This window comes from Taeniopygia guttata, chromosome 26 (assembly GCF_048771995.1).
Source record: "Taeniopygia guttata chromosome 26, bTaeGut7.mat, whole genome shotgun sequence".
NCBI lineage: Eukaryota > Metazoa > Chordata > Aves > Passeriformes > Estrildidae > Taeniopygia > Taeniopygia guttata.
The window spans coordinates 5437692-5453689 of NC_133051.1; the positions used below are offsets into that span (position 1 = coordinate 5437692).

Sequence of the window (15998 nt, forward strand, 5' to 3'; positions counted from 1 at the left end):
TTTTGGAGCAAATCCCACAGGAATGCTGTACACATCACTGAGACCCATCAGCTCCTCCTCCCAGGGGTTTTCGGGACTCTGCCCTTGAGGCCTGGCTGATGGTGGAGCAGAAACTGATTTCCCCTGGTTCAGGCTGCTTTTTTCTCTTCTCACAGAGTGGTTTACTTGTAGAGAAAAACATATCAAAAACATAATTACTTGTCCTTTTCCTCTCCCACCCTCCACAGAACCGATATCAAAATAACTCCTCAATAATATACATATTTATTTTCTCTTAATTAGTGCCGATATTTACAAAAATCGTGATACTCTGTGAAGAATAAATTATATACACTGATGATAAACCAGACAGCAAATGCTCATTTGGACATGTATGTACACAGCTCTGTATACCTATATACAACGGGCAGCCTTATTGACTCGGGGGCCCCCAGCCCCTTCCCACACCCCCCTGGCACCCCTGGCTGCCAATAAAGCAGGAATTTCTATAAACACTGTGCAATTCAGATCCAGCTGGTGTCTAAAGTTGTGTCTAGCAAATGTATGGTTAAATGATTTGAAATTCCCACGAGTCCTCCTTTAACAGTTTATAGGCCTCGCTCCATTCCTGGTCCCATTTCTCCCGTAACCATGGAAACAAAAGGTTCAGCTCCAGCATCCTTCGGATGAGTCCTTCTTGGATTTCCTCTTCCTATTGATTTGCTCAAATTAGGCACCACATGCAGGGTTGATCCAATACCCATTTTTCCCCTTGCACTCCGGGGATGACATTGGAGGACAAGAGCACAGTCTCAAACAGTGAGGGAGCAAGTGCAAATGGCTAATTACATCTTATAGGCAGCAGAAAAAAAATAAAAATAATAATAATCACAAAACCAAAGCCCAGAAGAACAACCCCAAGCTCAGGACAGGCAGGCAGGGCTGGGGAGAGGATGTGGTGTGTCCATGTGCACGGACCTGGTGTGGTTACACGATGTCCAGCAGCTCCTACAAACCAAACCAACCCCTCTCTGGAGGGAAAATATGAATTAGGGATTTATCTCTCGTCATGCATTACTGGGCTGGGGGATTCTGTCCCCGGGTGTAAATCAGTGCTGTGCTCCCAGGGCTGCTTCACCCCTGGGCTGGGCCCTCTCCCCCTGATGGGATGCAGCAGGATCAGAGCACCCCTTTCTGAGCAGGGGGGTGAATTTTGGGAGGCCAAATGCAGAAACATCACGGGGACACCGAGGCCAGGGGTGCTGGCAGGGCTGGGGAAAGGCAGTGGCTGGAGCTTGGGGGCAACCCTTGTCCCCCATGGGGCTCCTGGCAGGGGCAGCAGCTGGTCCTCAACAGGAGGGACCAAAGGATGTGTCACATGGAGAAAGTCAAATGCTGCCAGGGGGCTGAGGAAACAGCCACAGACTTCATTTGGTGCCAAACAAAATGGTTTGGGGCTGACTCCTTCTTTCCTCAGCTCACTTCACCCCTGCAGCAGAGTGACCAGTTCCCATGAGGGACCCACCACAGATAACTACCATGGATCACCATCCCCAAGGACTTAGACCTTGGGATAAGATCCCATGGTAAAGATCTCGAAAAAAGGTGTCAAGGCCAAGCTGGACACTGCTTGGAGCAACCTGGTCTAGTGGAAAGTGTCCCTGTCCATGGCAGGGGGCAGAACAAGGTGAGCTTTAAGGTCCCTACAACCCAAACCATTCCAGGGCTCTGTGATAACACCACCCTGACCCCAGAATAGGAGCCACCACGCTGGGGCCAAAAGTTGCCATAGTTTAAGAGACTTAAACCCCAACATTACAAAGAATAACCCCAAAGCCCACTCGGTGCAGCACAGCACCTGCATCTCAACCAAATCCCTTCAGCCCTGCTTGGCTTTCCCAGCACAGTCACAGACATGGTTGTGACTGGTGCAGGCTGGGAACAGAGGCACTGCAAAGCTGCTGTGTGCAGAGGAGCTGAATGCCACCAGCCCCTCAGGATGCTTCCACCCCCACAGAGAGATCCAGATCTCCTTCCCTTGGATCCATCCCCAAGTGTATTGCAAGCTCTGGAAAAGCTACAAGGCTTTGGCAGCACTTCCAAGGGCTGACCCAGGAATTATCTAATAACAAAGCAAGGTCCTTCCTGAAATACCTCCTCCTCCTCTGTCTTTTTCTCTCCTTCTGTGTATTTATGCACAAATATGCCCATATTTATACACCCACGTGCCACACTCTCACAACGCCAATCTAGAGATCCTTTTCTTCTTATAGCTCAGCATTCAAATCTGTAGGACTTTGACACAGTCACTGCAGAGATTAATTTTCCCAATAAAACATCGTGCTCCAGAGAGATCATTTTTTCCTAATCACTTGGTAGCATCCAGCTGGCACATGAGCCTCACCCCACTGCCCCCAGCAGATATTCTGGAAGATTTGAAAGGGCTGATGGGCAGCCTGCAGGCTTGGGCACGAGGTTGGGTGTTAGAAGACAACCCTCTCTGCAATCACAGCTTTCCATCTCTCCAAAACCGTGGCACAGTGGCTAAAACTAAAATAGAGGTGCTGCCTCCTCCGGGTGCCAAGCCAGGAGCACCTCCACAGACCAGAGAGCTCCAGTTTTCCATTCTAGGCCTGGAGGGAGGGAAATGGCTCCTCAGGAGGAGGAAAGGAACCAGACTGCCTCTATTTAGGGGCCTGATGGACTCTAAGACAGCTATGGGACCCTCCTCTTTCCCAGTCCCTAATTTAGCATCCTCAGTCTGAGCCACTTTGCAGCTCATTTTTGCACCTTTCAGAGTCAGGAGGAGATTGGGATGCTCAGCATCTCCACAGAAACAGGCCCAGACTCTCTCAAACTACATTCCTTAAGAAAAAAAACTTAAAAAAAAAAAAAAAATCACAGTCTCCTCCTGAAAAACTGGTTCAAGATCACATCAGTGAGTCAGAAGCAAAGCTAGAAATAGCACTAGAGCTCCGACCTGCAGGCACAAATCCCATTAAAAGCTGTAGGGGAACCATTTCTCCGTGCGAGGCAGAAGTCTGGACCCCTCTGCTCTGTGCAGCCACGGATCCCTCCCAGCCACGGCCCTCACTGACCCTTCCCTCCCTGAGCCAAACACCTGAGCACCGACCCTGGGCGTTTTCCTCGTGCCCCACACAAGGGCAGCCCACCAGGGCTCGTTTTCCCCAGAAACATCTGCCAGGGGCAGGGCAGGAGGTGCTGGATCTGTCCTGAGGAAGGGACTGGCTGTGCTGGCCCCTGCCATGGGCACAGTCATCACCTCACGTCAGTGCCAGCAGCAGCGTGGCCTCTTGCCTTCATCCACATTCATCCCTGCTGTGTGGCTGTGGAGATTCCCAAGGACCCCCCAGCTTGGAGATTGGGTTTGGGTGTTTGGATCCTGCTCCCGGGTCCACTCTCCTCTCCTGCCCGGCCCTGGAACCCCACAGGAGCACCATGCCCAAAACCCCACCTCCCCAAAGGAGAACCTCACCTTCCTCCTCACCAAACCACCACAACCACACCCAAACACGCCCAACACACCCCCAAAGCTTTGGCCAACGCTGCTCCAATCCACCCCAAGCCCACGGTGGGTGTTCAACAACCGACACTTCTCAGAGTCTCACCGAGTGCCAGCATCCTCCAGAGAACCTGCAGCAAAACCAGCAGCAAAGCACCTCGACCCTGACCAGGAATGGGATCACCTGGTGGCACCCAGAGGTCCCAGCACATCAGGCAGCTCCCCTGGGTGAGCCCATGTCCCCTCAGGGCCACCACGAGCCGGATCCATGGAAACTGGCCGACCGCCCTGGGAATCGTGCCCGAGCCGGTGACTTTTGCCAGCCCTGCCCCACCCAACAGGATGAGCTTCAGAACTCAGCATTTATTGCTTTTGGTTGTGTTGGCTTTTTTGTGTGCGTGCGTGAAGGGGCTTCAGGTCTCCCATTCCCAGGCTACCTCAGCAAAATGGGAGTGCAGGATCCCCAGTACAACAAAATCCAATTAAGGACAGGTTGGGATCCCTGAACCCCAGCACAGGGACACTGCTGATCCTCTGCCCCACACAGAACCAGGGACTGCCATGCACAAACCACAGACAGCTGGAATTAATTATAGCCAGGCCTCAATCAATCAATCAATCAATCAATCATCAATCATCAATCAATCAAATAAAACTGAGGAGTGATTCCACCCAGCCAAGTGGAGCCCCATCAGCACAAGATGGATCCTGCTCTGGAGTGGCGTTTGGAACCATTGCTGTAGATACTTTAGCACCAGTTGGATTAGTGGCAGGAGCAGGGGTTTCCTCTCTGAGGCAGGAAGGGTCTGGCTGAGCCCTCCCCAAGCTCCTCGTGCTCACCCTTCATGCAATGTTTCAGGGCTGATCACGCCCCAGTTCAGCCTGAATTCACCCCGACTGAACCCTGTTCCACAGCCCAGGGAGGCTTTGCTCAACCATGACCTTGGCAGAGATTTTCCTCCGTCTCCCCTGACCTGGAAGAGGAACAGGGCACCTCTCCCTGAGGATTGTCAGCAATAGGGAAAACACAAGTAAACCCACACAGGGGTGGGGAAAGCAGGTGAGATTCCCCATGGACCAACAGCTCTCGCCCAACCCCAAATAACACTGGGGATGAAGAAGAGAGAGAACCTCAGGCTCTCTGCACCTTGACCCACTGCTCTTAAACATCCTGACAGAAGGCAAAACAAAGGCTCAGAGTTGCCAGCTTGGATCCAGGCCACCTCAGCACCTGCCTGCTTCCACATAAAGGAATAAACCCCAGCCCTGAGGGGTTGAAAAGGAGCTTTCAAGCCCAAAACACACCTTGCCCTGGTGACTCCATGGGCCCCAGGGGCAGTCCATCCTGCTCCAGCCCATGTCCCAGCATCTGAGCAGCCCTGAGCTGGGAAGTCCTCGACACCCCAAGCGCTCTGTTTGCTGAGGATTCGGCCCTGTAGTCGCTCTCTAAATATCTATACACACACACACACACAGGAATTCTACGTGAACGGCTGAAAACTGCTGAACAAACAAGTCAGGAGAGCTGGAACCTGCTATTCCACCTGCTCCTCGTGCCCTCTCCGATCCACCGTGGTTTCTGCTCCTGACACCACGATTAATGACTAATTACTCGCCCCATAATGAGCACAGGTGTTTAACTTTCAGCTCACCTTCCCTGGCTTGCATTTGTCAGCTCTTGTGTCTGGATGCTCGGACACTCAGGCTTTGCCTTGTTATCTCTCAGGCACTGTTATCAATCCAACTGTTGTCAGCACACGCCTTCCTCATCCGGTTTTTAACCATAATGGAGATTTTTTAATTCCCATGAATCTCCTTTAAGCCACCGGAGAATCTATAAACACTATAAACATGAATACTGTATAGTCTACTAAGAAAATATATATTTGTGTGTGTATTAAATATTCAGATTCATGCAACAAATATCCATGCAGCTGTACTGTATTACTGGTTAAATTTCACTGCAGTATAAATATATTATAGGCCACAGCATAGTTGCTCCAGTTTTATATATAGATATAAAAAAAATGCTTTTTCCAACTCATTTTCAATGTGTCAGTGGAGGTGTCTTTGGTGATCCTGGAAATATCGATGATGGAAGTGTCATCTAAATAAATAAATAAATTCCAAGCTCTTGATTTATTTACTCGTCCCTCCCGATGCCTCGCATAGAAAATTTAAGACTTAATAAATAATGTGCCGTCACACTAATTATCCCTCCCCTGGGCCTCACACTGGCACACTGCAGTGGCTGAAACTATTGCAGCATGCAGCATTTTCAGTTATGAAACACGAGCCGGGCGCCGCGTTCGCTCTCGGCTTTGCCGGGGCAGGAACCTCAAACCCTCCAGCAACCCGGCCCCACAACTGCAGCCACCCTCCAGCAAGTCCTGCCTGACCTTTCCCCGCTGTTCCCTGTGCCTGGGAGCTGCCTGTCCCCCAGGACAGGGACCAGCATTCGTGACACCCCGGGGTGGCCCGGACCTGCCCCTTCCATGCCCATCCCGCTGCTCCAAGTGCCCGTCCTCTCCGTACCTTTGGAAACCCACAAGCCTGGGGTGGGAGAAGTGCAACAAAATGGTTTTGGATTTGTTGGGTTTTTTTGCACGGATGCTTATTCGGTGCAGAAATCAAAGGTTAAAAGTCACTTACACAGCTATTGCTTCCCATGCAGAACCAAATATACACCGTAGAAAATACTGTATTAACTACAATGCAGAGCAGCACTCAATATCTGCAATTGTTCCACTTCAGCTTTAAATACGGGACTAGATTTTAGCGACTAGACATCGGTTAGCATTTTGGTGATATTCACATAGTTTGTGTTAGCTAGGGTGCAATTGGCTGTCTTCAAGTTCTCCTCCCTGAAATCCTCATTGCTATTGTTTACACCTTCCTGGATCTCCATATAATCAGACTTACTAATAGTAGAGGCACTTCTGCTTTTCTTTAGGTCAGGGGAAGAGGGGATCTTTGGGCAGCTGGTTACTTGCAAATATTGAGCCTGCTCCTCTCCCTCGGTCTCCCGGTGGTAGAAGTAATTGAAGTTAGACACTATGACGGGCACTGGTAAGGCAATCGTTAATACGCCAGCGATGGCACACAAGGAACCCACAATTTTCCCCCCGATGGTCGTGGGGACCATGTCTCCGTAGCCAACAGTCGTCATGGAAACCACGGCCCACCAGAAGGCATCGGGGATGCTCGGGAACTGGGACTCGCTCTCGTCGGCCTCGGCGAAGTAGACGGCGCTGGAGAAGAGGATGACGCCGATGAAGAGGAAAAATATCAAGAGGCCCAGCTCCCGCATGCTGGCCTTGAGAGTCTGCCCCAGGATCTGCAGCCCCTTGGAGTGCCGGGAGAGCTTGAAGATCCTGAAGACCCGCACCAAGCGGATGACTCGAAGGATGGCCAAGGACATGGCTTGCTGGCCCTGCTGACCATCCTCTGGCTTCTCGGCCAGCTCCGTCCCTAAGGTGATGAAATAGGGAATGATGGCCACAATGTCTATAATGTTCATGATGTTGGTAAAAAATCCAGCCTTGCTGGGGCAGGCGAAAAACCTCACCAAGAACTCGAAGGAGAACCAGATGATGCAAAGTGTCTCCACGATGAAGAAGGGGTCTGTGAAAGAAGTGGACTGCTGGTACCCCATGCTGCTGTTGGAGTAGGGGGGATGGCTCAGCCCGCTACCGTGCACGTCTTCGTTCTCATCCCGAAAAATGGGCAATGTTTCCAGGCAAAAGCTGACGATGGAGATTAAAATCACCATGACAGAGACAATAGCTATAATCCTGGCAGGGCCTGAGCTCTCGGGGTACTCAAAGAGCAACCACACTTGTCTCTGAAACTCGTTCTCAGGCAGCGGCCTCTCCTCTTCCTTGATGTAGCCTTCATCCTCCCGAAACATCTCCATGGCCTCTTCCCCCAGTTCATAGAAGCGGATCTCTTCGGAGAAGATGTCTAAGGGCACATTAACCGGCCGCCGCAACCTCCCCCCGGACTGGTAATAGTACAAAATCGCATCGAAGCTGGGTCTGTTCCGGTCAAAGAAATACTCGTTCCTCAGAGGGTCGAAATATCTCATCCTCTTTTTGGGATCCCCTAGCAAGGTCTCTGGAAACTGGGCAAGTGTCTTGAGCTGCGTCTCGAAGCGCAGCCCCGAGATGTTAATGACCACCCTCTCACAGCACTCATGGTCGGTCTCAGGGTTGTACGTGTCCTGCGGGTGACCGGGAAGAGCTGCAGCTTCATCTGCAGGATCTCCAGTAGCAACTGTCATTATTGGGCTTTAAAAGAAATCCTTATGCTAAACTCTTCCCAGCGCCCGGTGGTGGGGTCGGGTTCAGGGCAGGGCTACTATCCTGCAGAAGGACAGGTTCGTAGGTTTGGAAGAGTCTCATGAAAAGGCGAAGGGATGAAATAAAAACAGAGGGAAAAAAAAAAAAAAAAAAAAAAAAAGAAGAAGAAGAAGAAGAAAGAAAATCGCCCCTGCTGAGAAAGAGAGAGATGGAATAAAGTTGGTGGGAGGAGAGCAGATCCCTTCTCTAGCACGTATATCCCCTTCCTGGAGGGGTTAATTTGCCATCTCTGGGACAGAGTTCAACAACTCCCATCTAAACCCAATAGGTGGAACAGAGAAAACACCTGAGGAACCGTCACCTGTTCAAAACCAATATGGGAAAACTGGCATTGGTAAACCTGGGCATATTTTTTTGGTTAAAAATAAAAACTCCAGTTAAAAAAAATAAAGAGGGGAAAGGGAAGAGAAAGGAAGGAAGAAAAATAACCCCATCCAGCCCTGAAGTGGCGAGAGGACCCCGCGGGGTGCCGGGCTCGACTCATTTCTAGGCATGCAGCTAAGGGTTAATTAACATTTAACCGTGCGATCTCAGGCAATCTACCCTCCAGGAAAGCTCCAGCTCGGCTTTTAAGTTTAACACCTTCCCAAACCTCTTTCCCTGGTGACATGCTGCCCTCCCTGCCTGCAGCCAAGCTCTGCGGCTGCCGGAATGTGGAGCCGGCGGTTCCAGCTGCCCCGCGGACCACCGCAGTCCCCCTCCTCGAGCGCTGGTGTCCCGGCTCCTGTCATCCTCTGCAAACCACCATGGCACACAGAAAACAAATCACATTACCTGGAGAAGCCAAATCTTAGTGTCTCTTAGTAACACCGATTATCTGACCCTGGGGAAATCCTAGAGAGAAATACAGGCTTCCAAGATCCCCATAATTTCCTCTCTCTTCAAAGTTAAAAATAATGGTGAGTCATCGTAGAAAAAGGAGAAGGGGCATAAGAGGGGTTAGATTCCCAGATGGTGGAAGTCAGGTCTTGTAATGGTTTGGACTGGAGAGAGAGAGAAAGAGAGACAGAGAGACAGAGAGACAGAGTCTTCCCGGGAGCTGTTGCAGATCTGCACTTCAGGGCAGATGAGCGTCTGTGTGATGCCTTCGGTAAGACGGTGAAAAGCTGCTAAGCTCAGCAAAACCCGATGTCCCCAGTGTCCTCGGGAGGTGTGGCATCGCCTGGAAAAAACACCGAGAAGGTAGCAGCAAGCTGTGGGGGCTCACCGGGAGCATCCGCAAAGCCGCGGCTCCCCCGGGCACCCGCGTTCCCGGCCGCGATCCGCCCGCCCGCCCCGCACTGCAACACGAGCGAGGAGGGCGAGAGCGGCAGCGCCGGGGCGGAAAAAACCAGAGCGAGCCCCGCGTCCCCGAGCTCGGCTCAGCCCTGCCCGCCGAGCCCGGGGGGAACGACGCAGCCCCCCCGGCAGCCGAGGCTCCGCAGAGCCACCGAAGGTTCCCAGCCCCGCCAGCACCGGGACTCGGTGACACCCACCGGGCACGGCACCCACGGCCATGGCGCCGCGTTCCCCCGTGGCTCAGGAGGCTCCGGTTTCATCCACCGGAGCGAACCCCCCACCGGTCCCTGGTTGTCCCCCCGCCAAGGCCACCAGCCCCCCGCTGATGGCTCCGGGGCCCCAGTGGCGGGACCCACGCCGCCTTCATCCACCCTCCTCATCCTCCCGAGAGCCAACCCCCCGGCCGACCCACCCCCGTGGGAATTCGACTCCGTTGGGTGAAATTCCTGGTGGGGATGTTGAGGCTCATGTCCCCGGTGGGTGCCGGGTCCTCAGCATCCCTGCTCCCGGCGAGCGCTCCTCTGGATCACCCTGCATTGCCTCGCACCATGGAGATGCTCAGCCCGGAGAGGACCAACCAACCTCTCATTCTTCTGCCTTTTTTTTTTTTTTTTTCCCCTCCCAAATGAAATAAAAACCCCTCTAACCTCCCTTCTTCAGCTCCAACTCGACTTGTCTACTTTGAGCCAGGATTACAGAACCGGGCAGGGGAGGCAGGTGGAAAATAACCCCGCGGTCCCAATCTCCTCGGCAAAGATTTCAGCCATCTCCAGGCCATTTATGCCTGTTGGTTCCTCTCTTCATCCCCCGAGGTGTAGATATTGCCGCAGATCCCTCTTTTCTTGGAAATTTCCCTTTTCCGTGCAACCCTCCTCTCCCTTCTCCTTATGCACTAGAAAAAATAGTACAACCCTGACGAGGCTTGCAGCATTCAACCGCTTCTCTTAACCCTTTTCTGCCAGGCCCAGAGGAGAGGAGGTCGTGTTTGTCCCACTTTTTATCCTTTTCCTGCATTTTCTCCCCATCACTCGTTCCCCAGCAACTCACCAAGGAGTTCAGCTGGATTTGACCTTCCCTGGCTCCTCTGAGCATCACGCCAGAACACCACAAACAACATCTTCCTGCTGCTGCAGGAAAGATCTGGCAGCCACAAACCTCCATCTCACCAAAGATCAACCAACCTTCGATGTTTTATTTATTTATTTTAATAAACACGCCGTTTTCCTCCTGCCCATAAACTCTCTCCTCCCCTTTCTCCCTTCCCCAAACACCCCAGATTTGTTTAGCAGCACAGAAATTTAGTTTGTTTTCATTTAACATGTTGATTTTTATTCGGCATGGGCTTCTTCCTCCGACTCCGAATGCAAGCGCTGATGCTCGGCGCTTGGCAGAGGGGTTTTACGGCATCGTCTCATTGACATCACCCATCCCAACACTCAGTTTCTCCTACTTTCTCCCCATCGCTGCTTGTCCTGCCAAACAACCTCCGCGCCCCCTCAAGCATCCCCAGGGTTAATTCATGCAAATTTGGGGGCTGAGGGGGGGACGGAGGAGGTGAAGATTTGCCCAAAGCCCCTCAGTTTGTTCTCCGCCCGCACTGAGCACTGCAGGCGGCAGTCACACGATTTGGGGTCGTGTTTGCGACTAAAGCACGACTCCCTCGCTTTGCACCGCTCCTGGCCAGGCTGTGTTTAAGCAGGAGAGCAGCGGGAAGAGGGGGAAAGATGCAGGGATGGGCTGGGGGGGAGAGAAAAAGGCACCAACTTACACTCGGCTCTGCAGTCAGGCATGCGGAGAATGCACAAGCAGCCGCTCTGCTCCCGCCTGCCGGCACCTCTCACCTACAGCCCCCCAAACTCGCACCCCGGAGTCAACCTCCGAAGGAAGCTCAGCTTCTCCATGAATATTCATAAGATTAATATGAGCGTCTTCCCCCCCCTCTCCCCCCGCAGCTCTCCTCCCAAGCAGGAGACCTAGATTTCAACCACTGGGAAATAATCAAATCCCTGGATACACGGTGCTGCTCTGCCATGCGGCTCCAATCCATCCCATGGTCCTGGTAACAGCCTGGATCTGCTCGGGGAGACCTGGGGGCTGGAGAAACACCCTGCAGCTCTGGGAAGGAGATGGGGCAGGACTGGACTTGCAGGAGCTGCCCTTGGCTGGAGTGAGGATGTGAAAAGCAATGATTTTATATCACTTTGCTTTTACTGAGGTCCCTTCATGAGGAGACTTCTCCCATCCCAAAGGAAGGAGATGGCCAAGCTCCTACCAACATATAAGACCTATGGATCAACCCCTGCCTTCAGGCACGAGGTTGGGATCACTCTGCCATCCCCCCACGGCCCCACAAGGAGCACCAAGGAAGCAACAAGTTCCACAAGGCTCCTGGCACCCAAGGAACAAGTGCTGGAGGAGGCAATGGGAAATATTTCTGTTCCCATACACAGCAGATTTGCACAGTTACCAGAGCCAACATCGATCTCGCCAGGGACACCCTGAGGTGGGATGCAGGGCCTGGAACACCCTGAACACCTGAGAAAATCCCTGGTGCTCAGTCACCAGGGGGATGTGGGGACATGGTAGGGATAAATCACAGTATTTTGGCTCCCTGAGGTGCCTGGAGCAGGGGCTGGCACAGACAGCAGGTGCAGCACTGGGGGATGTTGCTCCTCCCAACACCCCTCTTCACCTTGAAACAAAAGTTGCATTTTTCCAAGCCCCAGCCAGATCCCAATATTGAAAATTAATGTCTGACCCTACAGGAAAACTGGGAATCCTTCACAACCAGCCCTTTCACTGTGGGTTTCCTTCCCATCCAGCTGGGCAGGAGGCAACCCTGGCCGGGGGTTTTTAATGTCAGCTGCACCATTTTAGCCTTTTCTGGAGGCAGATCTGCCATGGCAGGGCGGGTTGAATGCAGAAAATGATTTGCCCAAGGCTGATCCTTATGCAATATGTAGAAACTGAGGCTGGGCATGGAACAATTCAAGTGGAGCTGAATTTCCAACGTGCTCCTCCTGCTGCCGCCGTGTGAAGGTTCTGCAGAACTGGGGGGATTTGTCATCCAAACAGCACCAGCGCCGTGCAAAGAGCCAAACTCCCGTCTCCAGCAAATCAGGGGAATTTCTGTGAATTGAGTGACGCTCTCTCCTGATTTACTACCCTAATTGTGAGCTATTCTTATCGTCTGTGTGTCTGCAGCCGCCTCCCTCAGCCGCGCTGACAGCTCCAGACGCATCCCAGCCTCTCGGAGAACCAGAAGAGCTGAGCTCTGCACCCACTTGGCTGTTTCACAAGGATTTAACAAGATGACGCCTTTCCTCAGTGTTATTATTAAATAATAATTTCCTCCTGAATTATTTCTCTCGTCTCAATGGGTTTTATAGACACCCAAACTGGAATTCGTAGCCCGTCTGTGTGTGTGGTGCTGGGAAGAGCGCTTGGTGGGAGGATGTTCCAGGAACCAGGAGATCCTGTGCCCAGGGTGATCTCTCCTTGCTTCCTTTATGCCCAGGGATGCCCCCAGGGGCTGTTCCAAACCTTTGTGGGTTTGCCACACAAATAGCAAAAAATAACAAAATATAAAAAATGTGCTTTCCACCACTTTTCCCCCTTTATCTTGCTGACAGTGGGTCTGGGAGATGCTCCAAGAAGCAGTGCTGTGGGAGAGGGATGAAAGCCACAGGGCAGGGTTATCCCCAGGCCTGGCCTCATCCAGAACAGCTGAATTCAAGTCCCAGGGTCACTGGAATGCCCAGCCCCCTGCTCAGGGCACACAGAGTGGAAACCTGCATATGCCAAGCCAGGGAAGGGGTGGGACAAGCCCTCCAAAGAGGACAGAGCCTGTGGCACCACCTTCACACCTCCTGCGCAGCCTCAGACAATGGTGGTGTCTCTGTGGTGTCCCTCCTGGGGACCCTGTCCCACCTCCTGCCAAGCCAGAGGGGCTCTGAGGGCTGGAGCAAATGCCCACAGCCATTCTGGGAAGGGGATCCAAGCTGGACCAAGCACTGCCCAGCCCAGGGGTCGGGCAGGGCGGAGCACTGAGCCCCATCTCCATCTGAGCCACGGGTTTTCAGCTGAAGGTGTTGACATAACTGGGCCTTGTGTCATTTTAGGAGCTGTGAAAGCTGTGAGTGAGTTCCCAGGACTGTGATTCACTCTCCAGGGAAAGCATCCGACCTCCCACCCGCTGCTGACGTCAGGGGATGGAGCTCCTGGACCCTCAGCACCTCCTCACCCCCCTCCGTGGGTGGTGGCAAGAGGAGGGGATGCCAGGAGACACCTAAAAATGTCACAGGAACACGGTGACACGGAGCCACAGAGGCAGCTCTGCCCTGCCATGGCAGGTGCTGCTGGTGAATCCCAAATTACCCTGGCGAGATGGGTCAGAGAGGCTTCCCCGAGCCTGGAGATGGGGAAAGGGTCGGGCTTTGCCTGGAGTGATGTGGGAAAGGAGGAGCAGAGCAAAAAGAGATGCTGGGCAGGGCTCCTTGTCCCTGGGAGAAGCTCCTGGACCCCAGGGAAGTCTCCTGGATCTGGGAGAATCCCCTGGTTTCTGAAGAGATCTCTTGGTCCCTGGGAGATCCTCCGGGGTCCTCTGTGGCTCTCCCAGTCCCTAGAAAAACAGCAAAAACCCCCTCTCTGCAAAGATAACATTAAACACATCCCTCTGTAATTCTCCAGGGCGTTTCTCCCCTTTCCTCCAGATGAGAGGGACTTGTGTCTCACTCCAGGGTTTTTTCCTCATTGAGGAATGGAGAAATGGGGCCAAAAGTTGAAACCTTCTGGTTGTTAAGAGTAGGGAAAAGAAGAATGAGGGGAAATGGAAGAAACCTGCAGGGGAGATGGAACTGCTGGAAATGGCCAAAACCTCAGCTGGAGATGAGCAGCATCTGCAGACAGGTTTCTTTTGCCTGGTGACCTCAGGGTCCCCTCTGCACTGTGCTGGTGGGACACATTCCTCCAGCCCTCAGCCCTGGGACTGGTTCCCCATGCAGGTGATGGCCAGGGTGGAAACACCTCCCTCACAGCACAGATGGGATGAGCAGCCCTGCAGACATTGTTTTTAGAGCCTGTGAGTCTCAGCCCAAGTGTCTGGTGGTGCTGGGAGGGGGCCAAGAGCTGCTGAAGGTCAGATCTGAGCCGTGGAGTGGGATGAGATGTTCCCATCACCCCAAACTTTCATCCCTCCCCAGGGAGCTGCAGGTCTGCAAACAAGGCAGGAAAAGTGCTTTGAGAGGATGATTTCCTCTTCTCTTCCTCCCACGCAGAGCTGCTGCAGGGAGGAGAAGCCAAGGGCTCAGGCTGGCAGTGCCTTCCCCAGGGCCTGGGCAGGGTGGCACTGTGGGCATGGCTGCACTGGGGCAGCATCAGACACGAGATGGCCCTGAGTGGGATGGCCACAGAGCTGGCCAAGGTCCTGGGCTCCTACAGGCCATGCCAGATGGGGAGCTGTGCCAAATCATGGAATCACAGAGTGGTTTGGGTTGGATGGGACCTTAAAGCCCATCCACTTCCACCCTGCCATGGCAGGGACACCTTCCACTGTGCTCCAAGTCCTGTCCAGCCTGGCCTTGGGCACTGCCAGGCTTGGAGCAGCCACAGCTGCTCTGGGCACCCTGTGCCAGGCTCTCCCCACCCTCACAGGGAGGAATTTCTTCCTTGTATCAAATCTAAATCAAACCCTTTTAGTTAAAATCCTGGGTCATGCCCAACCTGGCCTGTGCCAGATTCTGAGCTGTGCCAAACCATGAGCTGTGCCAAGCTGTGAGCCCCACTTGGCCAAATTGTGGATGGTGCCAGTTTGGGAGCTGTGCCAAATTCCAGGCCAGGCCAGCCCACTCTGCCTGCCCTCAGTATCTCCAGAAGCCCCCAGCTGCCTCACCCTGTGGCAAATCCCCCCCATATCTCTGCTGCCCAGCACACTTCCCTTCCCTGCAGCCTCCCCTGGCAATGGCTGGGCCATGATGGAAAATTCCTGGAAGAAAACAGCCAGGGTTTGATGTTCATTTCCAAAGCATTTGGAGGACATTCATTATTTATTGTCCCTGCCCAGCTGCCAGGAGCAGCTGGAGGTGCCCCATGGTGGTGACACCGACCTGGCCCTGGGAAGGTGTCCCCAGCAGCTCTGGTCACTGCTCTCTCTGGTGACCTGGGCAGGTGACAGATCCAGGGCGCAGGTGGCACAGGGAGGATGCAAAGTGACACTTCCAAGGCTGTGAGGGCAGGCAGTGCCAGAGCCCATCTGCTCCCACCAGGACCCAGAGCCCCCTGCCCAGAACCCACGGGGAATGCCACTGGGGTCCATGGGGAATGCCACCGGGATCCATGGGGAATGCCATTGCCATCCATAGGGAATGCCACTGGGGTCCATGGGGAATGCCACCGGGGTCCATGGGGAATGCCACTGGGATCCATGGGGAATGCCACTGGGATCCGTGGGGAATGCCACTGCCATCCATGGGGAATGCCACTGGGGTCCAGGGGGAATGCCACTGACAGCAGCATCCTCTTCCCCATCATTCCTCTGCTGTATTTACTATTTCTTCATCTCCCACCCCCTCTTTTGGGAAGAGACAGACTTCCCCGTTGCCATGGAAACACTCCCCCTCTCCCCTCATTTCTTCAAAGAGGTTTTCATCCCTTTTCTTTCAAAAAGAGCTATTTTAAGCCACGGCTTCCCCTTCTCCCCCTCCCCACACTCTGCTTCCAGCTCACGTTTTCCCAGACAAGCAGCAGCCACCAGGCACCCCTGGGAGCTGTGGAATCACCCCCAGTGCCAGGGACTTGGCTGGGGTGAGAGCAGCTCAGATCCACGGTCCACATCCTGAGGCTTCCCTTGATTTGTGCTC

At 53.4% G+C, this 15998-nt stretch overlaps 1 protein-coding gene across 3 annotated transcripts; it reads right to left on the reverse strand.

The window, feature by feature from the left end:
- Window positions 1–245: 245 nt before the first annotated feature.
- Window positions 246–10068, reverse strand: KCNA2 (potassium voltage-gated channel subfamily A member 2). 3 transcript variants are annotated; one of them, XM_030291952.4, is made up of 3 exons: window positions 9789–10068; window positions 8638–9025; window positions 246–7993 (listed from the first exon to the last, which is right to left on the reverse strand). In XM_030291952.4, the coding sequence occupies exon 3, from the start codon at window positions 7782–7784 to the stop codon at window positions 6285–6287; it is 1500 nt and encodes a 499-aa protein (XP_030147812.2). In that variant the 5' UTR covers window positions 7785–7993; window positions 8638–9025; window positions 9789–10068; the 3' UTR covers window positions 246–6284. The 3 variants fall into 3 exon arrangements, with proteins under 3 accessions (XP_030147812.2, XP_030147810.2, XP_072774762.1); XM_030291950.4 differs by having other exon boundaries at window positions 246–7996; XM_072918661.1 differs by lacking the exon at window positions 9789–10068 and adding an exon at window positions 9554–9715 and having other exon boundaries at window positions 246–7996.
- Window positions 10069–15998: the final 5930 nt, after the last annotated feature.

Bases quoted from the DNA above. Each gene is read 5' to 3' on its own strand.
- KCNA2 (XM_030291952.4), bottom strand. From the start codon at position 7,784: ATGACAGTTGCTACTGGAGATCCTGCAGATGAAGCTGCAGCTCTTCCC.